This window comes from Micromonas commoda, chromosome 5, assembly GCF_000090985.2.
Source record: "Micromonas commoda chromosome 5, complete sequence".
NCBI classification, from domain to species: domain Eukaryota; kingdom Viridiplantae; phylum Chlorophyta; class Mamiellophyceae; order Mamiellales; family Mamiellaceae; genus Micromonas; species Micromonas commoda.
The window spans coordinates 903,626-924,327 of NC_013042.1; the positions used below are offsets into that span (position 1 = coordinate 903,626).

The 20,702-nt window shown below is 60.4% G+C and overlaps 15 protein-coding genes across 15 annotated transcripts; 8 read left to right on the forward strand and 7 right to left on the reverse strand.

The window, feature by feature from the left end:
* Nucleotides 1-51: 51 nt before the first annotated feature.
* Nucleotides 52-2,081, forward strand: MICPUN_58696 (predicted protein; the record flags this gene model as incomplete). The annotated part of the gene is made up of 2 exons (XM_002502145.1): nucleotides 52-258; nucleotides 375-2,081. 2 exons carry the CDS (start codon nucleotides 52-54, stop codon nucleotides 2,079-2,081), a joined length of 1,914 nt encoding a protein of 637 aa, XP_002502191.1.
* Nucleotides 2,082-2,135: 54 nt separating this feature from the next.
* Nucleotides 2,136-2,803, reverse strand: MICPUN_108293 (predicted protein). The gene has a single exon (XM_002502521.1). The coding sequence runs from the start codon at nucleotides 2,673-2,675 to the stop codon at nucleotides 2,172-2,174; it is 504 nt and encodes a 167-aa protein (XP_002502567.1). The 5' UTR covers nucleotides 2,676-2,803; the 3' UTR covers nucleotides 2,136-2,171.
* Nucleotides 2,804-3,753: 950 nt separating this feature from the next.
* On the forward strand, nucleotides 3,754-4,689 carry MICPUN_96376 (pyridoxal kinase; the record flags this gene model as incomplete). Its single annotated transcript, XM_002502146.1, has 1 exon — nucleotides 3,754-4,689. The coding sequence occupies one exon, from the start codon at nucleotides 3,754-3,756 to the stop codon at nucleotides 4,687-4,689; it is 936 nt and encodes a 311-aa protein (XP_002502192.1).
* A 1,095-nt stretch (nucleotides 4,690-5,784) lies between these two features.
* On the forward strand, nucleotides 5,785-8,145 carry MICPUN_58699 (SNF2 super family; the record flags this gene model as incomplete). Its single annotated transcript, XM_002502147.1, has 1 exon — nucleotides 5,785-8,145. One exon carries the CDS (start codon nucleotides 5,785-5,787, stop codon nucleotides 8,143-8,145), a length of 2,361 nt encoding a protein of 786 aa, XP_002502193.1.
* Nucleotides 8,146-8,205: 60 nt separating this feature from the next.
* MICPUN_113651 (inositol monophosphatase) lies at nucleotides 8,206-10,806 on the reverse strand (the record flags this gene model as incomplete). Its single annotated transcript, XM_002502522.1, has 1 exon — nucleotides 8,206-10,806. The coding sequence occupies one exon, from the start codon at nucleotides 10,804-10,806 to the stop codon at nucleotides 8,206-8,208; it is 2,601 nt and encodes an 866-aa protein (XP_002502568.1).
* Nucleotides 10,807-10,959: 153 nt separating this feature from the next.
* On the reverse strand, nucleotides 10,960-11,379 carry MICPUN_100598 (predicted protein; the record flags this gene model as incomplete). The annotated part of the gene is made up of 1 exon (XM_002502523.1): nucleotides 10,960-11,379. The coding sequence occupies one exon, from the start codon at nucleotides 11,377-11,379 to the stop codon at nucleotides 10,960-10,962; it is 420 nt and encodes a 139-aa protein (XP_002502569.1).
* Nucleotides 11,380-11,522: 143 nt separating this feature from the next.
* Nucleotides 11,523-12,483, forward strand: MICPUN_108294 (predicted protein). Its single transcript, XM_002502148.1, has one exon. The coding sequence runs from the start codon at nucleotides 11,528-11,530 to the stop codon at nucleotides 12,431-12,433; it is 906 nt and encodes a 301-aa protein (XP_002502194.1). The 5' UTR covers nucleotides 11,523-11,527; the 3' UTR covers nucleotides 12,434-12,483.
* Nucleotides 12,484-12,585: 102 nt separating this feature from the next.
* Nucleotides 12,586-13,678, forward strand: MICPUN_58702 (predicted protein; the record flags this gene model as incomplete). Its single annotated transcript, XM_002502149.1, has 3 exons — nucleotides 12,586-12,597; nucleotides 12,775-13,601; nucleotides 13,645-13,678. 3 exons carry the CDS (start codon nucleotides 12,586-12,588, stop codon nucleotides 13,676-13,678), a joined length of 873 nt encoding a protein of 290 aa, XP_002502195.1.
* A 95-nt stretch (nucleotides 13,679-13,773) lies between these two features.
* On the reverse strand, nucleotides 13,774-14,574 carry MICPUN_58703 (predicted protein; the record flags this gene model as incomplete). The annotated part of the gene is made up of 1 exon (XM_002502524.1): nucleotides 13,774-14,574. One exon carries the CDS (start codon nucleotides 14,572-14,574, stop codon nucleotides 13,774-13,776), a length of 801 nt encoding a protein of 266 aa, XP_002502570.1.
* A 151-nt stretch (nucleotides 14,575-14,725) lies between these two features.
* Nucleotides 14,726-15,569, forward strand: MICPUN_58704 (heme binding protein). Its single transcript, XM_002502150.1, has one exon. The coding sequence runs from the start codon at nucleotides 14,754-14,756 to the stop codon at nucleotides 15,513-15,515; it is 762 nt and encodes a 253-aa protein (XP_002502196.1). The 5' UTR covers nucleotides 14,726-14,753; the 3' UTR covers nucleotides 15,516-15,569.
* MICPUN_58705 (gcn5-related n-acetyltransferase) lies at nucleotides 14,817-16,452 on the reverse strand (the record flags this gene model as incomplete). The annotated part of the gene is made up of 1 exon (XM_002502525.1): nucleotides 14,817-16,452. One exon carries the CDS (start codon nucleotides 16,450-16,452, stop codon nucleotides 15,568-15,570), a length of 885 nt encoding a protein of 294 aa, XP_002502571.1. The 3' UTR covers nucleotides 14,817-15,567.
* A 388-nt stretch (nucleotides 16,453-16,840) lies between these two features.
* Nucleotides 16,841-17,194, forward strand: MICPUN_100603 (predicted protein; the record flags this gene model as incomplete). The annotated part of the gene is made up of 1 exon (XM_002502151.1): nucleotides 16,841-17,194. The coding sequence occupies one exon, from the start codon at nucleotides 16,841-16,843 to the stop codon at nucleotides 17,192-17,194; it is 354 nt and encodes a 117-aa protein (XP_002502197.1).
* A 423-nt stretch (nucleotides 17,195-17,617) lies between these two features.
* MICPUN_97416 (predicted protein) lies at nucleotides 17,618-18,712 on the forward strand (the record flags this gene model as incomplete). The annotated part of the gene is made up of 1 exon (XM_002502152.1): nucleotides 17,618-18,712. The coding sequence occupies one exon, from the start codon at nucleotides 17,618-17,620 to the stop codon at nucleotides 18,710-18,712; it is 1,095 nt and encodes a 364-aa protein (XP_002502198.1).
* Nucleotides 18,713-18,742: 30 nt separating this feature from the next.
* On the reverse strand, nucleotides 18,743-19,193 carry MICPUN_113903 (mitochondrial tRNA import complex; the record flags this gene model as incomplete). The annotated part of the gene is made up of 1 exon (XM_002502526.1): nucleotides 18,743-19,193. One exon carries the CDS (start codon nucleotides 19,191-19,193, stop codon nucleotides 18,825-18,827), a length of 369 nt encoding a protein of 122 aa, XP_002502572.1. The 3' UTR covers nucleotides 18,743-18,824.
* Nucleotides 19,194-19,615: 422 nt separating this feature from the next.
* Nucleotides 19,616-20,575, reverse strand: MICPUN_100605 (ubiquinol:cytochrome c oxidoreductase 14 kDa subunit-containing protein; the record flags this gene model as incomplete). The annotated part of the gene is made up of 1 exon (XM_002502527.1): nucleotides 19,616-20,575. The coding sequence occupies one exon, from the start codon at nucleotides 20,573-20,575 to the stop codon at nucleotides 19,616-19,618; it is 960 nt and encodes a 319-aa protein (XP_002502573.1).
* Between the last annotated feature and the right edge of the window lie 127 nt (nucleotides 20,576-20,702).

A 20,702-nucleotide genomic window follows, 5' to 3' on the forward strand; every position in this document is an offset into this window, starting at 1 on the left:
AGCTAGTGAACGCCATCAAGTGGAGAGCAGTGCGTCGCCACATCGGCGACGATGGCGGACTACGGGCATTGGTTCTCCCTCGCCGATGCAGATGGCGACGGCAGAGTGAGTGGTGGCGAGGCGATTCCATTCTTTCGGCGGTCTGGACTGTCGCAGGAAAAGTTGGGAATGGTGTGGCAACTCGCGGACCAACCACCCAGGGGATTCCTCGAGAGAGTACAATTCAACGCCGCAATGCAGCTCATATCTGTTGCACAGGTAATATCCTCTCCTCTTCATGTGACATTCTCTGCGATGATCCTCCCGGAAACCGCCAATCACCTTACCGTTGTGCGCCAATTCTGAATCTTCCCTAAACTCGAATCAAACTGCAGAGCGGAGGTGAGCTTGACTCCGCGCTGTTGAACAGTATTGCCGGCGGCTTCGCATCGTTTCCAGCTCCGATAATGCAAGGTTTGACCGACAGCTCACAACAAGCGCCGTCGATAGTGGGTGGAGGGTTCCCTGCGCAAGGCCAGGCAGCCCCACAGGCACAATTAACAACGGCGCCTGGTGCTCAGATGACTATTGGAGGCATAGGGACGGGCGAGATGGACGTTAAGGGTCTGGCGTCGGGCGAGTGGCCGCCGGTGAGCTCTGCGGACATGACGAGATACCAACAGGTTTTCCAACAGACGGATGCGGACCACGACGGCAAACTGTCTGGCAGTGAACTAGTGCCAGTTCTGTTGTCCCTGAATGCGCCGAAGGAGCTGCTCAAGGACATCTGGGCGCTTGCTGACACCGATAAAGACGGAGTCCTGAATTTTCAGGAGTTTGTGACCGCGATATATCTCACCGAGAGAGCTCGCGAGGGGCGCCAGCCGCCGTCAAGCTTGCCGCCTGGGCAGTTCCCACCTGTGCCACAGGGGCAGCAGCCGCAGCAGCAACAGCAACCACAAGTCGCGCAGGCTCCTCAGAGCAGAGGAGCGTTGGACGCTGATTTATTCAGCGGTGGCGTGAGCACGTCGTTGCCATCCATCTCTGGCATGGATATGGGATTTGGAGCACAAGGTGGTGATGTGATGGGCGCTGGCGCTACGCCACCAGCTGTGAACATGCCAACAGCTGCTGCGAACGTGCCAGTGACATTGGGTATCAGCGCTCCGATCAGTGAGACTGCGACTGGAACCAGTGGAGCCGTGGAAGCCGGATACACGTTTCGAGGTCCCGTAGATCTGGATCTCTCGGGTACCAGCGGCCCAGAGGTTGACAGATTAAAAAGTGCGAGGGCAGATGCGGAGGCTTCAGACAAGCAGCTTTATGCGAAGGAGCAAATATCGATGCAGGCAAAGGTGGATTCTGCGACGCTATCTCAGAAGCTTCAAGAGCTCGTGTTGTTCCAGCGTAGATGTGATGCGAACTTGGTGGAAGCTGCCGATAGGGCTGAACGAGCTGAAAGGGAGGTGAACGAACTTCGGCAACGGGTGGAGCAGGTGACGGCAGCCGTGGAGCAAGTGTCAGGCGATCTGGATGGTTCCAATTCACGCACCGCTATCGCAGAGGCAGAAAAGGCAAAACTCTTGCAGCGACTGCAGCAGCTGCAAGCGGAACAAGCGAATTTGGCGAGTGGTGGCGTCTCTCACGCGCAGGCAGCTTTGGAATCCGACTTGCAAGCAATGCGAGCACAGGTCGCAGCGGCTGAGGCAGCCTTGGGTCCACATCTTGATGCCTCGAGGCGGGCTTCTCAGCAGCGTATGCAGCTCGAAGCCAAGTTATCCGAGCTTCGCCTTTACGCAGAGGGAGCATCAGGAAACCAGGTCCCCAAGCTGCCAACGTGGAGAGATTGGTCTGACCTCGAGGATGAGGGATTCGACACTGTCAAGCTCGCGTGGGGGAGTTGGGCACGAGAAAAGACCTCATCGACTCCACCTCCACCTGACTTTCAGCAGCAGCAGCAGCAACAACAACAACAACAACAACATACTATGGCGTCTCCGATCACAAATGGTTCGACGCCTCCACCTCTGATGCAACCGACTCGGACTGCTGTGCCTGAAGGAAATTCGAGCTCCGTAGGGGGAGGTTGGGCAGCATTCTGAAGGTTTGAGCTAGCTAAGTTACGAAGGTACGTAACTAGTACCTTCGAAGGTAGTAGAGTAGTTCATAGAATTACAATTAGGATGTGACATCTAAGAAACCGTTTCGACTATGGGCTGATTACGAAGATCCTGTAGGGTCAAGGTGCCCCTCAGCTCGTCCCGAATGCTACTGAAGCCAGAGTTGGGGTTCTCCTTGCCGCTAACTTCAAATGAAAAGTAGAACAACACCCGCCGCTTATTTGAAGAGTTACCCCCACCACAGTGCAACAGGCGAGAGTCAAACATCGACACGTCTCCGGTACGTAGAGTTGCCACACAGTTTGGGGCCGCCAGTGCTGGTCCCCCCACCTCGTTGGCTTCCTTGAACGCGAGATGTGCTCTCGCGGTGTGGCTGCCAGGAATGAAAACGGTGGGCCCCATGTCTGACTCAACATCCTGCAGGGCCACAAACGTAGTCACCACGCACCTGTCGCGGCGGTAATTCGTGTCCGGGTGCACGGGCTGTCTCGTCGATCCTGGATCCGAAACCAACGCGGCGAATTCGCACAGTTTGGCGGCGTTTCCTCCCGCCACCTTCTCAAGCACTGGGCCCATGTTCAAAACAGCCTCCCTGAGAGCCGCCTCTGCAACTCCGCGAAGGGGAAGCTTCAGGTCGTATCGGTTTCCTTTGCAGTACACGTTTCCAAATGAATCCGAAGGTAGCGAGCCTTGTCCTGCGCGCGCCAGCTCTCGCTCGAGCGTGGCATTCACCTCGGCCAGGAGTGCTTTGGCGGTGTCTGGGGAGAGCACACCGTCGATACGAAGCAATCCATCGGTGTCCAGCGAAGACGCAGCCCCGGACACCGCCAAACGGTCCTTCAAATCGCCCAACGGTACACCGATCACGGGAATCGTCTCCGCTGTTTCCATGGCGGCCACCTGCTTGGCGACTCTCTCCAATATCGCGTCCTGCGACGCCGTCTGCTCACCATCGAAGCTCACTTTCATCCCCACCAACCCGCACAAAGCAGTGACCATCAGCACCACGAACTGCGCCCAGCCATCGCCAGCGTCCATGGCAGAAGGTACGTAAGTTGTAGTCGCAGACAGATTATCTGCCGCATCCATCGCGTTCGCGGCGAAAGCCGACACTGCGGGCAGCGTGGCCAGGAACGGCAGAAGGGAGACGTCCAGCCAAGCCGATTGCACATCCGATAACTTTTCCTCCTCGCCTCGGCACCTCACTCGGCACCCCTTCAGTTTCGATGGGCGTGTGCACCTCGGAGCCGAGCACCTTGCTCCACGATGTGATCCAAATGAATGGAGTACTCTCAACGAGCCCTGCGCGGATGTACTCATCATGGCGGCCGCAGCGGGGTCCTTGCCGGCTCTGTCCCACGCCACACTTTTTCGTGCCGAAAACCCGAAAGTTTTCGCACAAGACTCAGGCAGCTTTGGCAATCCGGAACTCCCCCACCCACTTGTTCTCCGCGCCGGGGGACCGCGTTTGAGCGCCACGACGATTGTTGAAGTGCGCGTATCCCTAGGACTCGGAGGTCCACGGGTGTTTAGACGTCCCCTGGGTGGTCTTGCGACATCGAGGTCGCTCCTTCCCCATCGTCTACGACACCCATCGTCCACGAAAACCAGCGTTGCTGTTGCGTCAGCAACCTGCTCTGGAGACGGGTCACAGATGAACGTCTCGTCGAGCACCGGGCGTGCTCTTACCATACAATCGCACGTGGTGTCCGGGTATGTCGGTAATAAGTGTGCGGTGTTCCCCCTCCAACTCCACGGCTTCGACGTGGACCCGATCCTCTCGGTGCAGTTCTCCAACCACACCGGGTACGGCTGTTGGAAAGGCGAGGTCATGACCGGGGAGCAGCTCCAGAGTTTGGTGGAGGGCCTGGAGCAGAACGGCCTGCTTGAGGGATATACGCATCTACTCACGGGATACATCGGGTCAGCTTCCATGCTCAGGACGGTCGCCAGGCTGGTGCGGAAGCTGCGTACGTACAACCCAAACCTCGTGTATGTCTGTGACCCGGTGCTGGGCGACAACGGGCGGCTGTACGTCCCGGCAGAGCTGACCACCATATACAGGGAGGAGATCGTGCCGCTCGCCACGCTGCTGACTCCCAATCAGTTTGAAGCGGAGCTGTTGACGGGGATGACCATCGGGAGCGAAGAAGATGCGCTGGCCGCTTGCGCATCTCTCCATCAGGCGGGACCGCCGAGCGTGGTGCTTACGAGCCTGGACCTGGACCACAGCGCTTCATCCTCCTCCACCATCACGCTCCTAGGCAGCACGAGCCAGCCTCAGGCTGAGAGATGCGGACAGCGGTTCCGCATCGTCGTGCCGCGCATTCCGAGCTATTTCACAGGGACGGGAGACCTGTGCGCGGCTCTGCTGCTTGCGTGGACGGCGAAGATGCCTGATAAGCTCGGGCGCGCGGCGGAGATGGCAGTGGCAAGCTTACAGGGGGTGTTGAGAAGGACAGCAGCGGCGCAGGCGGTTGCAGAGGCGGCAGGGAAGACGGGTATTGGGTGCAGAGAGTTGCGCCTTGTGAACAGCGTTGACGAACTCCTACATCCCAAGATCACAGAGGAGGTGACTTGGCTAGATTAGTTGTTGTTTTGTTGGGCAAAGCCCCTTTTACCTTCTGTGGTTCACTAGCGACCCGTCACCTTCGTCAGCACACGGCCGACATAAGCTTGCGGATGGCTTGTGCGAATAAGGCGGTGTCTACATCACATTCGTTCGCAGCCAGTTCGCGGGTGTATCGTCGTCCTGTGCGGGCTGTGAGAGGTCGGACGCGTGCAGAGGCTTCAAGCATGCACTTCGACGCAGGGACCCCGCTCGAAGGGCTTCCGTGGGGGGTTGAGGGTTCAAGAGAGGTGGAGTCCCGAACGTTTTCGTATCGAGATGGGGATATCGCCCTCGAGGCATATATGGCGTGGGATGCCGCAAAGGTGGCCGCCGAGGGCCCTCGGCCCGGCGTTCTAGTCGCCCACACAGCCATCGGGATGCAGGAGTATTTTATAACCTCTTGCTGCCAAAGCTTGGCTCGCCTTGGTTACACCGCAATGGCCCTAGATTTGTTTGGCGCGGGTCAGTGCGTTTTCGACAAGGAGGTACGCAACGGCATATTGCAACCCCTGCGCGACGATAGGCGGAGGCTGGCTAAGCGAGTACAGGCGGCCTATGATGCGCTTGTGAACGAGAGCAGTGTGGTGAAGGAGACCTCGGGCGTGGCCGCTGTGGGCTTTTGCCTCGGTGGGCAGGCTGTGCTGGATCTTGCGAGGGCGAACACAGCGAAAGAACTTCGTGGCGTGGTATCTTTTCACGGGGTCCTCGACCATCCCTCAATTTTCACGAGGAGTGGTGAAGGCAAACCTCCGAATGCGCTCATCCTCCACGGTGAAAGTGACCCTTTCACAGACGAGGACAAGTTGAGGGAGTGTCTCGACGGCTTGACTTCATTGGGCATGACATGGGACTTGCACGTGTACTCTGGGGCCAAGCACGCGTTCACTCGGCCAGAGAAGACGACGGACGAAGATTTCGATTCGGGCTTCCAGTACGATGCCAGGGCCGCATCTCAGAGTTGGAGCAGCTGTAAGACCTTTCTCGAGAGCGTCATAGAAAACTTGTAGACATTTTGAAAAACGTACGTGTAGGAGGATTACGCCTTCAATCCTCGAAGCGCAGCCGGGGTGAAACATGGCGGATCACACCGCGGTGGGAGCGATGATGACGCCTCCTCGTAGCAAACCCGGTGGCGGAGGCGACTCGGCTGACGAGTCGCTCGCCTCTCCGATCGTGATGGCGACTCCCTGTTCGATCCGTGGTACGGAGGAAGTCGTTCCTGGGACGCCCGAGGAGCCACCGATGGCGGAGGCGGTCCCCACCAAGCGGGTCACCATGCAGATGCGACATCCTCCGAAGCCGCTGCACGATCCCAACGATCCGGGGGCGCTCGTGCTGTGCACAGCGGCCGAGGCTGAGGCCCTATCGGGAGACGGAAGCCCGGGTGTTGCCGTGGTCGTCGATCCTTACATCGCGGGCAAGTTGCGTCCGCACCAGCGTGAGGGCGTCCGGTGGATGTATCGCGTCTTGCACGGTCTGGAACCCGACGCTGGCCCTCACACGGGGTGCCTCTTGGCGGATGATATGGGACTCGGCAAGTCCTTGCAGTCAATCGCGCTGGTGTGGACCATGCTGAAGCAGGGACCGCGCGGGGTGCCGACCGCGAAGCGGGTGTTGCTGGTGTGCCCAGCATCGCTGGTGGGGGCGTGGGGAGCGGAGTTCAACAAGTGGCTTGGGGGTGTCCGTGCGCAAGCCGCGCTGGCAGAAGGTGGCGGGGTGGACGCAGCGGATGCCTACGAGAAATGGAGGCGAGGGACGCAACCGGGCACGGAGAGCGCCTTCGACTGCTGGCCCGTCCTGGTGACGTCCTACGAGACCTTGCGCCGACTCTCGCCAATCGCCGCAAGAGCCGAGCCCGACCTTCTGATATGTGACGAGGCGCACAGACTGCGCAACGCTCAGCAGGGATCGCAGACCCTCGCGGCGTTGCGCGCAGTTGACGTGCCGCGCCGCGTCCTCCTCACCGGCACCCCAATCCAGAACAACCTGGATGAGTACGCGGCGGTGATGGACTTTGCGTGCCCGGGGCTGCTGGGGCCGGTAGCGGAATTCCATCGCAGGTTCACAGCGCCGGTCCAACGAGGCAGCGAGCCAAATGCGACTTCGGCCGACGTGGCGGGGGCGCAACGCGCGGCCAATGAGCTGGCGAGGCTCACCGCGGGGCGGGTGCTGCGACGTGAGGCGTCCATCAACGCTGCACATCTTCCGGCGAAGACGGAGATGGTCGTTTTCTGTAAACCCACGGAAATGCAGCGTGCGATGTACGAGCAAGGAGCGAAAATCGTGCAAGGATGGACTGAAGGAAAGGCGGGTGCCTCAACTGCAACCGCGGCAGCCCTGTGTGCGATTGGCCTTCTCAGGCAGTTGGCAAATTCTGTCGACCAGGTTGTGAAAAAGACGTCGGCGAAGTCAAAGAGAGGCAGTAAAGGTGGTTTTGACAACGAGTCCCCACCAAGCAAGCAGGCCCGCATTGAGAAAGAAGACGACAACGGAGGACTAAGCGATGGAGATGAAAGCGATGAGGGCGAAATTTCGGCGGGCAGCTCCACGAAAGACGCGGATGATCTGCGTGCAAAGCTCTCTTCCAGCGTCCCATCAGGGTACAGTGGGGGTGTCAAGGGTTCCGGCAAGCTGGCAACCCTGAGGACGCTTCTTCGAGAGATGGCCTCGAACTCTTCCGGCGATGGAGAACGCATGGTGGTTGTCTCCGGGTTCTCGGCTGCCCTCGATCTCGCCGCGGGCCTGTGCGCTGAGCTCGGCCTGGCCACCGACAGATTGGACGGTCGTGTCCCACCGGATGCCAGGTCTGGACTGGTTCGTAACTTCAACGCCGGCCGAGGGGGACGCGTGATGCTGCTCTCGTGCGTGGCGGGTGGAGCCGGGCTGAACCTGGTCGGCGCATGCAGGCTCGTGCTGTTCGACACGAGTTGGAACCCCGCACATGACAACCAGGCGATGGCACGTGTTTGGCGCGACGGCCAAACACGCCCTGTGACCATCTATCGCCTGCTGGCGGCGGGCACCGTGGAGGAGAAGGTATTCCAGCGACAGCTCCTGAAACACAGGGAGGCGGCTGCAGCGGGTTATGGCGGTGAATCTATCGGAGGTGACGGCGGCAAGACCGACGTCGGACGTTTCACCAGGGACGAACTGAGCGAGCTCGTGAGGTTCTCATCGCCAGCGAAGCCAGCCACGCTCACAGCGGTTGGGTGGCAGGACTCAAGGGACGCTGTGGAGGATCCTCTGCTTCGCGCGGCCATCGACGACGACAATAGCATGATAACAGCCGTCGTGCGCCTTGCGGACGATGGGGGGCGAGCCAAGGCTATCGCTGCAGCTAAGGAAGAGTTTGCAGCGGCAAAGCCAAAGGCTATGAAAGGTGGGAAAAAACGTTTGGCCTTCCAGGACCTACTGAGTAAATCAAAGAACAGGTAGACGTGGGTAACAAGGTAATATTAGTCTAGCTAGCTAGTGGGTAGAAGAACGGCGCGATCGTCACGTTTGGGCACCAGCGCGCTTATTCAGCAGAGCATCACACTCTCTCACCAGCCACATGGCATTGGGAAGACTTTTGTTGTAGGAATTGCGGTTCATCGAGTCAAAGTTGGCTGCCAGCGTTTCTGGCGATGCCTTGACTCGGACCCACTGATAGCCAAAAACAACGCGGCACATGTCCAACACGGCGGCCTCGTATTGCTTTTGAACTTCCTCCCTTGTCCACGTTGCCGCTGCCTCTTCGACTGATGCCGCGGCCCCGTTTGTGGCGAGAGCCGTAATGAGTTCGGAGTAATAATGATCGAGCAAAGCCGACCCGGCTCTCTCGTCCACGATTTTCCCGGTCTCATCGTATCCCAAAGCCTCCGGATCACACGATGCGCACAAGACGTGCGCAGCATCAACTGCCCCCAGACCAAAACCCATCCACTGAAAGTCAATGAGGCCGACCTCCCAGCCGTCCTTCTCATCAGGGTTCTCGCGCAGGAAGATGTTTGCGGACTTCGCATCCCCGTGAATCACCGTTCGCCACCTAGCTGCCCAGCCTTCTGACTCTCCACCCGACGGGGCGTCTAGTCCAAAAGGGTGCGATTCGCCCCCTACGGATACAGCCACCTCCTGCAGCCTGTCGCCCAGCGAAGCGTACTCCACGTCTTTCGGGAGTTCGGCGGCAAATGCTTTCTCAAAGTTGGGCAGGTGAATATCTCGCCAAATGTGGGCAAGTTCTGTCATTTGGCTTGCGGGTTGCATATCGGGTTGCCAGTACGCCCCTGACGGCCAGATCGCCGCGGTTGCACCTGCAAGGAGTACGTCTTCATTGGGTTTGCCATCGGTCCTCGCAGCAGCGGCGGCGGGCATAAAGGTGGCATGAAGCCGAGCAAGGGCCGTGAGCGCGGCGCGAGCCTGTGAACGGGAGAGCAGCCGTTCTGACCGCCATCCCTGTTGTGGAGCGAAATCCTCGAGCAGCAGCGCGAACGAAGATTCAATTGGATCGTCCTCCCGCGGTCGGAGGTCCGCGTTGAAGCAACGTGGAACCTTGACTCCAGCAGCAGCCAATGCGGAGGCGACAGGCTCACAGGCGAGGAATGCCGCCTCCACCCCCGCAGACTTGACGTCGCGTGCAATCTTCATTGGCTGCGTCACTGATTTTGTCCTCGCGTACTCGAGGTCACCGAGATTAACCTTCTTGTAGAACACCGTCGAGGGCATTCCAGCAGCCGATCCTTCACCGTCCCAAACGAGTTCGAGCCTGCATGCGTCAGACATCAATCCACGAATGGCTGAAGTTTCCGGCGCGGCATACCCCTTTAGCTTGAAGTCGTTTTGTCCACCGCAGAGCGTCTCTGCGATGCGCTCTCCCACCCACGAGGCTTCGAGCGGAGCGCCTTCGAGTGACCGGGCGATGTCTGTCGCCTGCGCCTCATTTGCTCCAGGTGTATTTGATGCCTCCCCAGTAAAACGCTTGAGGAGCGCTTCCCTGAGTCCTTCATCAGATCTCATCGCAGCGGCCATCGCGGCGTGATCCCGCCCCTTGGCGTCGATAGAGGCGATATCATGACCCGTGGCGAGAACTCCGAGGTCATTTATCAAACCTCCCGGTCGCGACGGGTCGTGTACGAGCGGTGCACCGAACAGATCAGTAACTTTACCTCCGGCAGCGCGCAGCACGGCCTCCGGGGCACACGTGTCCCACAGCGAGGTGCCAAAGTGCATGAGGGCCACCTCCGCGCGACCCTCAGCAACGGCGAGGATTTTGTTGCCTGCGCCACCAATCATGGCGTTCCCGGCGGCATCCACGGCACGTTTAGCCGCTGTGAGACTGGCGTTCTTGGAGTCACCTGTGATGCACACAACCCCGCCCCTTGTCTCAGGGGAGAGTCGGGGCCGCTTGGGCGCTTCACCCAAGATGCCCGTAACGCCCGACGTCGCCCCGGGTGCCGCGATACCCCAGACCACGGACGTCGGCTCCGACAGCGTACCTCCCGGGAACGGCAAACCTATCGCGCCCGCGACGGCTCGTCCCCTGCACGCCACGCCGATGAGGCACTGCACCGCATCCAGCCTTTCCTCCACAAACTCTCTGGTTCCATCCACGGGATCCACAAAGACGGTGAGCACCTCCACGGGTTCCGACCATCCCGCAAGCGACGGAGACGAGGAGACGTCGCAGAGATCTCGCCGGAGCTGAAGCTCGGGATCGGAGACGTCGACCTCGTTTGTCTCGTCCTCGTCCTCCTCGCCGACGATCCTCAGGTTCGGCCAGGTCGCCCGGATCCGGTCTACTACAGCCTTCTGGGCATTTAAGTCTGCCTCTGTGAGCGCTGACCTTGGGTCATCGATGTCCTTCATCGTGCTCGCGAGCTGTCCACTCGAGGCGCGACGCGCCTGAACCGCCCTGATCTCCTCACACCCTTTCTGCGCTGCATCGACGCACGTGCTCAAGATGTCCAACAGCCTCACAGTTTCGCCAGTGCCGGCGACGATCGCACCGACAGTGGGCATGGCGATGCGGCGATGTAACCGCACTCGATGGGGACTGTTAATGCGACTCAGGCGAGAGAATGCTCTAGTCGATGTCTTCAGTACTCTGTTCGCGCTCATGGGTGACCTCCCGAATGAGGACGTAAAATAGCCTGCCGCAGGTCTTCGTTCCCAGGAGACAACTGGAGGCTAGGGACGTTGGTGGGACGAGGGGCCACCTCTTCTTGTGACTATGAGATGATTCGCCACTACAACCCCTATTCTGTCTAACACTCAGGCGAGCACTCCCTGCGTGGCACCGCGTTCCTCATCCCCGCCTTCGTCGCCTGGTCCAACCTCACCCTTGACGCGAATGTTGTACTTCTTCTCCATCTCCTCAACCTTCTCGATCTTGGCGTCGCGCTGCTCGGTGTACTTCTCGATGACGTTGGTGAGATTCTCCATGGTTTTGGTCAACGCGGGAAGCGTGTCCTCCACCGTGCGCTCCACCAGCACCCCCCCGATAAGCCTGAAGCACTTGCGCTTTGGGTCGAGATCCTTGATCGCGTCGATGACCAGCTTGTGCTCCGTCTGTTCGTCCTTCAGCTTGTTGAGCTGCCTGAACAGTTGCGACACCTCCTCGCGCAGGGTCTGGTAGGTGTTGATGACCTCCTGTTCGGAGATGAGCTCCGTTTCCTTTTTCTCAGTCGACATCTCGAGTACACCCGCGCGCGATCTTAGCTCTGCGCTGCTCCGGCGCCCGTCGCAAATTCTTTATAGAGTTTGAACCTGGAACGCGCGTGTTGACTCGGGTCGTGGTTGACTCGCCTCCTCCGTCTTCTCCAGTTGTTTTGTGCGCGAGATGGGGGCACGCGGCTTGGTCGCGTGGTTGATTTGGGTCAATCTGGCGACCGCGGCGGCGTCTGTCGCCTCCGACAAGGTCGGGGTTCCGGTGAGGACCGCGGGCGGGACCGCACCCGCGTGCTCGCGCGAGCGCTCCCGCCACGCCCGCGGGGTGCTCGACGATTTCTTCCACCCCGTCGCGGATCGGAATCGCTACCGCCTTCCCCCCAACTGCCCGTTCGATCGCTCCAAGGACATGTATCTGGAGCACGAGAAGCACAAGGAGGTGGTACGACGGACGCAGTATAAGAGCCTGTACTCCGATAAGACCTTCTACAACGAGTACTACGTGGACAAGCACATGGACAACCGGCACATGGACAAGGTCCCACCCGGCGCCGACGTTTGCCTCGCGGACTACTGCGAGGTGCTGCGGTGCGATGAGCATCAGGCGTGGAAACATCCGGAGCTTCGTAAGACCGTCGGGTCCTCGGCGAGCAGGTCGAGGTGCAGCCAGGAGCGGATGAGGGGCTTGAGGCACTTCTGCGAGGTGCTCATGAGCGGGTGCTTCCCGACTGGCGGGGGCCCAGACGGCGACGCGGGGACGGCGGCGAGGTTGAGGGAGTACTTCACGCGGCACCACTGCGACATGCTCACCTGCGACGGCGTGCGCGACATGTTCGGCGTACTGGGAAGTCACCACGCCGTCGCGGGAGGTGGAGGGTACGTGCTGGTCCTCATCGTGGTCTTCGCCGCCGTCGGCTGCTATTACCTGTTTGTGTGGCACGCCGTGAGGGACGGGAGGAGGAGCGCGGACCTGCGGCGGGCGAGGAAGGAGACCCTGGGGACCCGCGCGGAGAGGTGGCTCGTCTCCTTTTCGAAGAAGCTGCCGTTTAGCAAAGGACGAAAGAAGAAGCTCTATTAGTTTATAGGCTAGTAACGTGGAGAAGCAAGCCGGAGACGTGTGTGTAACGTAATAAGTTGCCTGTCCACCGTTGACTCCCTGAAACTTTTCTATCCTTTCCGGAAAAAGCGCGGAGACGAGTCTCACACTTCGCTCACACACCCAGCGTCACCATGCCGTCTGCGGTAAGTCACGCGTCGACGCTTACGATTCTCGACCATTCCCGGACTCCTATACTTCGATACGCATCCATATCTACTTCCTACACCGGCATTTCGTGCCCATCTTATTTCTGTGGGATGACGTGGTTCAACCCGAGCTGCTCTTCCGTTTCCTGACCTGACAACCCCTTCATCCCGCAGAAGAAAGGGACCAAATCCGACGACGGGATGACGCCTTATGAGGAGGAACGAGATGCGCGGATCAAGTCGAACGCACTTCGAATGAAGGAGCTCGGTGTCGCGGAAGCGGCATCGAAGGTGGCGACGAATTCGATGCCGACGAAAAAGCGAAAGTCAAACGTCGGTGCCGAATCCAAGGCTAAGAAGGCTGCACCCGCCGAGCCGACGCGCCGGAGTTCCCGTGCTCGCGGCGAAGTTAGCTACAAGGAGCCCACAATGAAAGACTTCGAGGACATAGCCGCTATGGAGGAGGACCCCGGCGTCCGCGCCAACGCGGCGGCCAAGGCTGCATACTCCAAGGAGCGACGCTCGGGGTATGACCCGAAGGCTCCGAAGCAGGGGTTCAAGCCGGCGCTGGACCTGAGCGAGGGGGTGCGGGACAAGAAGACCGGCAAACTGGTGTTCAAGGATCATCCCGAGTTCACCCCGAACCTCACGCCCAAGCAGGTCATTCAGGCTGGGACGTGGGGTGGTTGCTACTTTCACCCCCGCGGCGGCAAGCAGGGCATCAGGGGACCGTGCAACATAACGCACGAGGAGTTCCCCAAGGACTGGTTCGCGGGTCTGAAGCCGGATCAATACAGGTCGCGCAGGTATGACAAGGACAGAAACAAGTACGGCGTCGTGGCGGGTCAGGACCAGGCGTACTGGGAAGAGCACGGCTGGATCATCCCCCAGGACCCCCGAGGGTGGTTTCAGTGGTACTGCCGCTTCTACCTTGGGAGGAGGACTAAGGACGACGCGAGGCAGATCTCACGCTGGGTCGGCGTCGCGGGTGCAAAAGGGAGGTGGAAAACTAACCTGTGCAAGAAGTGCGTGTACGCCAACAAGCGATGGGACGATGACACCGTGTCCCCTGTCGTGAGACAAACGATGCTGCATTGGGCCTACGAAATCACGGAGCAGGACGTCAAGGACGTGATTAAGCGCATGTAAAAATGATTTTTATCGCAACCCCCATCACTTGTTGAGCCGCTCGTTGTTGGCCTGATACCCGACCAGCGCGATGACGCAGCCGATGGCGAAGAACTTGTCCCACGCGCCCTCCGCGACGAGCGAGATGTCCGTCACCACCAACAGCAGCAAGATGAGCGTGTAGGCGCTCTTCCTCTGCGTCTCCTCCAGCGTGTTCCTCATGCGCGCGTCCACGTCCGCCGCCTCCTTATCGATCGCCGCCTGTTTCATGGCGCTTATCGTCTTCGGCGCGGCGGTCTTCGGCGGGGCCTTGCGGAACCTGCCGCTGGACGTCCCCGTGAGCTGCTCCTCGAGCTCGGCCAGCTCAGCCTGCACCCTCTCGTTCCTCGCCCTCGCCGCCGCGGTCTCGTCGAGCATCTCGGCCAGCTGTTCGTCAATCTCGCTCGCCTTCAAACCGAGCTCGAGGTTGGCCCTGTCGCGGAACACCTTGGCCTCCGCGTCCAACTTCTCCTTGCCCTCCTCTCCCTTCTGGATGAACTCATCCTTCTTCCCCTCAATGTACTGCTGCGCCTGGTACAGCTTCGTCTGGAACTTGAGCTCTGAGGCGAGGGCGTCCTGCACGGCGTTATCCCCGCCCACGTCCTCGTCGTCGTCCTTTGCCTTCTTGAACCCGGCCTCATCGTCGCCGGCCCTGAGTGCGACCAGCTTCCTGCCGGAGAACGAGGGTGGCGTCCAGTAGGGGCGGTTGGGGGATCGCGCAGGGTTCACCCGGGTTCGGAGAGATGCACCCCGAACGGACGCGCCCTTGTCTTTGCACGTCGTGACACGAAGAGCGACGGTCGACATCTTGTCTCGAATAGGGTCTGGTGTGCCTCCACGAGTGTCCCTCGAGACCGCCCCGCCGCCAGAAAATATCTCGAGGATCTCAAGCAGCGGCCTCGATTTTTTGGTCACGCATTTTATCCTGGCTGGGTGGGAATCGCCCGTCAGAGGCCGAAGCCTCGCGCCAATAACGTCGACGCCTGATGAAGAACATATTCGTTTTCGTGCTCCTAGCACTTGCCGTCACGCCCTTCAGCGTGTCTGCCGCGCGCCCCATGAGTGTGGCGAGCTCTTTCATCACTTCCTCTCAGTCCGCACTCAGGGCGACGTGGACCAAGAATCCTAATGAAGAAGCTCCCGATGCTCCCCCGTGGTTCTGCCACTCCCTCGACTGTCCGAAGTTCAAGACGACCAAGAAGAATGCAAAGTACGAGACGCGCCTGTATCCTCCGGGTCTGAAGTGGGTGTCCACGGTGGTGACCGGCGTGAAGTACGACGCGGCCGTTTCTCAGGGGTTCATGCGACTCTTCCACTACATCCAGGGAGCAAACTCCGACAGCGCCCACATCCCGATGACTGCGCCTGTGCGCGTGACGCTGACCCCTGGTGACGGCCCCTTCTGCGAGAACAACTTCACCGTCTCATTCTTCGTACCCTACGACGGCGACGGAGTATCCACGACGCAGATCGATCCCCCCGAACCCACGGACCCGGAGGTGTTCATCGACGAGGACCCCGACGGATTCGTCGCGTTTGTCAGGGCCTTCGGCGGGTGGACCAACGAGGAGAAGCTCATCGCGCAGGCCGAGACGTTGGGTGAGGACCTGGAAAGCGACGGTCTGGACGACGTGGGAGATAGAGAACACTTCGTGTTCGCCGGGTACGATTCGCCCTTCAGGATCTTTAGGAGGCACAATGAGGTTTGGTTCCTTGCGCCGTATCCTGAGGAGGTCACCAAGAACTAAAGCTCCAAGAACTACAGCGTTGTAAAATACAAATACTCGGAAAGAATAGCGTCTATCGCGTGGTGTCTTCGCTCCCTCTCACCCTTCTCGCGTTCCTCTGGTGCCTGAAGGCCATCCCCGTGGCCTTGTCCATCGTCTCGAACCCAATGGTTCGGTACAGTCCCTCCACGGCGGGCTCCGTGTACAGCGTAATGTTGTTGATGTCCTCCTTCACCAGCTTGTCCACCAGCCTCTGCACCATACCTCGGCCTATGCCGCATCCCTGCCACTTAGGGGACACTACCACGTCCCATATCGTCGCGTAGAATACCCCGTCGCTGGTGGCCCTGGCGAAACCCACGCACTGCCCCGGGTGCGTGCTGCGATTCTTGTTCCCATCCTTCACCACGCACCACACGATGTGGTGCGAGTTTACCAGCGCGCGTTTCAGCCGCGTGGGGTCCCTCTGAGGGAACCCCACGGTTGCGAAGAGCCCGTTGAGTTCATCCAGATCCGCCTCAGGTCGCTGGCCGAAAAGGAACGTGGTTCCCAGTTTCTCCTCGAAGTAGGAATCCTCGTTGGTGAAGATAGGGGCGGGCAAGGCGCGGAGCGAGCGGACGAAGTCTCCGCCCCCGAAGACGCCGTCATCCTCCCCGAGGTACGGCTGGCCCATCCCCGCCGCGTTCACGTCCCCGCCGTTCTTGTCGTTCTCCGAAGTCGGCGGCCTCGGCGGAGCCTTACCCTCCGTCGCACCCAAGCGGCGACCGCGCCCACTCCTCTTCCCTTTCCGCGTCCCTTTCGCGTCCCTCGAGGCGACTTCGGGCACCTCGCGGGCGCCACCTCCGTGCTGCCCCCTGCCGAGGGCCCAACCCCCGCGAATATCTCGCTGCCCCGACCTTGCACACCTCAACGGCGCCCTGCTGGGCGCCTGGAAGCGTCCCAGCCCAATCTGTTGCATGGAGTCGCCCTCGGAGTGTGTTGGACGGGGCGGAACGAACGAGGAGTATCTGATAGGATCTGAGTGGTTTGGCAGGAGCACTCCGCGAACGATCAAATCCGGAGATTCCACAGACTGTCCACCAGAGCTTATGGGGCGCCGCGATGAGTCCGTCGGGGTCCAGACCCAGAAGGCTCCGAACTCAGCTGAGGGGGCGGGGATAGCCGTAGCTGAGCATGGTGCTTCGGCCGCGGAGGCTTACGGATTCGTTGGCTTCGTCCTTACCGGTGCGTTAAGGGCGCCAAAACCAAAATTTCTCCATCGAAGTTGCCTTCCGACCTCCGTGCCCCGTATCACCGTCATCTCGCGTCGCTAACGTCGTGTTCCTCCCGCTGTCTCAATAGGTGTGATGTATGTCGTATATTTGGTGTGGGCGTACACCCCGGAGGACGTCCTGGTGCGACTGGGCGTGACCTACTATCCGGACAAGTATTGGGCACTTGCTGTTCCATGTTGGATCTGCGTGCTCGTGCTGTACGGCGCGTGGATGTACGAGGGAGTGAACATGATGAGCGTCAGGAACCTGGACGACCCGGATCTGATCGCGGAGGAAAATGGGTTCATCGGGAGCGAGGCGGACGAACCCGACTTGCCGGGGTCGGTACCTTCCATGAGGGACACGCCCGTCGAGGAGGTGAACAGAGTCCTGTTCCTGACGAAGGGCAGGCGGGTCAGAACGCGACGGGTGGGTGAGAAGCGGTGAGAGCCAGCTCGGTTGCGCATAGCGCGCGTAGTTTTCATCTAGAACGTAGCGAAAATAGGCATGTAGCGTCGAGAGGCGAGGTACAAACGCACTGCCCGCGGCGGAAACCACTCGGCGGTGCACTTCAAATATTGACTCGCAAAAGCTCCTCGGCTCACAAGTTGTGGCGTGGCCGTCGAAGGATCCAAGATGGAGAAGACGGTGGCGAAGGCGTTGCGGATCATCGGGATAGATCATGAGGTTGATCGCCGCACTTCAGTCGCGGCGATCGCCGCCACGGCCGTCACGGCAACCGCCTTCGCCGCCTACTATTACCCCGAGGCCTTCTTCGGGATCAGGCGTGGCACGTTGTCGTCGTGGGCCGCCAGGGCTCTGGATCGACACGCCACGCGAAGGAGAAAGCGTAGGCCCGTTCGCGTGTACATGGACGGTTGCTTCGACCTCGCGCACTTCGGCCACGCCAACGCCCTACGTCTGGCCAAGGCGTGCGGCGACGAGCTCGTCGTCGGCCTCGTCCCCGACGACGAGATTCGTCGGTGCAAGGGTCCCCCGGTGCTGAACGAGGACGAACGTCGCGCGGTGGTGGAGAGCTTCCGATGGGTGGATGAGATAATCTTCGACGTTCCGTATGATATCAACCCCGAGTTCATGCAGACGCTGTGGCGCAAGCACCGCATAGACTACATCGTCCACGGGGATGATCCTTGCCTCCTTCCCGACGGCACCGACGCGTACGCGGCACCCAAGAAGGAGGGAAGGTTCATGACCATCAAGCGCACGGAGGGGGTGTCGACGACGGATATCGTCGGGAGGATGCTCGCGGCGAGCCAGCAGACCCGGCGCGGCTTCCTCAGCCCGAGGAAGAGCGGCGGGTCGGACAAGGGCGGCAACGAGTCCGGCGAGAAGCTGTCGCACTTCTGCACGACGAGCCGGAGGGTGGCGCAGTTCAGCGGCGGCGGGGGTAAACCCATCCCGCCAGGCGCCCGTGTCGTGTACGTTCACGGTGCGTTCGACATGTTCCACGCGGGCCACGTCCACCTTCTCGAGGCTGCGAAGGAGCTCGGGGACTATGTCCTGGTGGGGGTGCACGAGGACGAAGCCGTTCGGTCCCGCCGGGGCGCGTCGCACCCGATACTGAACCAGCAGGAGCGTTCCCTGGGCGCGATGGCGTGCAGACACGCGGATGAAGTCATCATGGGCGTCCCGGATGAGGTGACGCGTGATCTCATCGCCACGTTCAACGTCGCCGCCGTCGTCGCGGAGGAGCCGTGCGCGCCGGCGCTGGCGGACACCCCAGCCGATCCAAACCGCGTGCCCAGGGAGATGGGAATCTTCAGGGAGGTTGCCAAGGGTACCGCGAGGGGCGCGGACCTGACCACGGCGACGATCATACAGCGGGTGGCGGACGACAGGGCCGCGTACGAGGAGAGGAACGCGAGGAAGGGCAAGGCTGAGGAGAATTATTATTCGCTCAAGAGGAAAGGGGAGGTGGACAAGGCGGAGGAGAGGGGAGCTTAGTCGAGGAAAGGGGAGCCATCACCCCGGGCGCACGTGAAATCAAGTAATTTTACAAATGAACGAGAAACAAATCTGAGCAGCACGGAGTTGGCGCGCCGCATCTTGTGCCTTTTCACGGGATCTGCCTGTTATACGGCTGCCCAGTCCCCAGGGCTGCCCTCTCGTCCCTCTCAGCCTCAACCTCCTCCAGCACGGGCTTGATGTACCACTTGAAAGGAGTCTGCTTTTTCTGCATCTCCGCATCGAGGTACACGTGCTTCATGGAGAGGTCCATGGCGCGCTTGAGGCGCTGCATCCTCAGGTCGCGCTCCTCCTGGGGGAGGCGCTTGAGAGCCTCAGCCACGTCCAGGTTCATCGTCTCGTCGAGGAGATCGTCGTATCGAAGCCCGTACTTCGAAAGCTCTGCGCCCACCCAGCCCTGGTAGCGCTTTGCAAACGCCGCGAACATGGGCTCGAACATCTTAGCGATAGCCTTCGACATGTTGCCCGACCTGCCTGCTCGACGGGGAGGTTGGAAAAACTAGGGTATCAGCGGATGCGTGGGGATATTTTTGGGGGCGGATTACGCGGGGGGTTAACCGCGACGCGGGGACGTCGGCTAGGGTTTGGACGTCGGGACACTCACCGTAACGCTCCGCTACGTAGGTGTAAGAAGTGCACCAGCTACGGGGGCAGCCGTGCGCTCAGGTTGTGCCGATCGCGCCAACTCCCCTTCGTCTAAGGGTCCAGCGGAATCTCGTCTCAACGAGCAAAATCAATCTCCGGATTTGCCAGTTTGCTCGCTTCGGCAGTTCGGGAACGGGACGAGGAGACGGCCGAGTCTGAAGTTTCCAATTATCCTTTTTCACACAGTTGATGACTAAGATGACAGCGGCGCTAAATTCAAGAAGGGGGTAAACATGCTCACGCCCCCTTCTCTGACAGCAGCGCTAGGACGCCCTCGTACATGACGGGACTGGGCGGCCCGTCGAACATGGGCTCCGCCTCTCCGGCCTTGGAGTGCGCCGCGGAGTTGGCGGACGATTCCCTCCACGCTTGGAAGTCCTCCTTGCTCCTCCACACGGTCAGGGTGGAGTAGTTGTATCCATCCTCCGCCTTGAGCGCGTCTCTTCGAAGCAGCAGAAAAGTGAGGAAACCGTCCATGCCCTCCAGCTTGCTCTCGCGCTCGGCCCACCGCTGCTCGAAGGCCTCCTCCTTGCCCGGGAGAACCTTAAAGCGGTTCATCGCCACGTACACGTCGGTGTCGAGCGGGTTGACGCCGTCAGCCTTGACGTCGCGCCAGCCCCCAACCGCCTTCCACGGCGTATCCTCCGGAGGGGGCTTCACCACGGGGAGCAGACCGTCGTAGAAAGCGGGCTTGGGTCCGCCCTTGAGGACCATCATGGAGGAGACGAGCATCTCCACGAAGCCAAAGATGGTACCGCCGCCGTGCGCCTCCTTGAAGGCCTCGCCGGTGCGCCACGCGTCGAAGCCGGACTTGTCCTCCCAGATTGTGAGCGACACGTAGTCGTACTCCTCGTCGGCGTCGGCGGGCTTGGGGGGACCTCCCATGCCCTCCACGCGGCGCATGAGCGTGAAGAAGCGGAATCCATCGAGGTTGGCGAGGCGGCTCTTGCGCTCGGCCCAGCGCTTCTCGAATGTGGGGCCCTTGCCGGCCTGGAGCCTGAAGCGGTTCGAAGCGACATATCGTTCGCCCTGGAGCTGGCCATCGGTGAGGACCGCGGTGCCCACCTCGCTCATGATGTCTGCGTTCGCGCGGGTCACCATGGGAACGCGAGCGACAGTGCGACGGATCGCGCGCGCATCGCGACGGGCGATCACGGGAGCACCCCGGATGCAGGAGGAGAAGGACGCGGCGGACATGGTGAGATCGGAAGTGTGGTGACGTGTGCGCATTTCGTAAGCCTTTGCTCAGGATAAATCAGTGAGCCTTTGCTACTTCATGAAATTGAAAAAACCCTCCTCTCCTGCACGGGGCAAATAGTCAGCA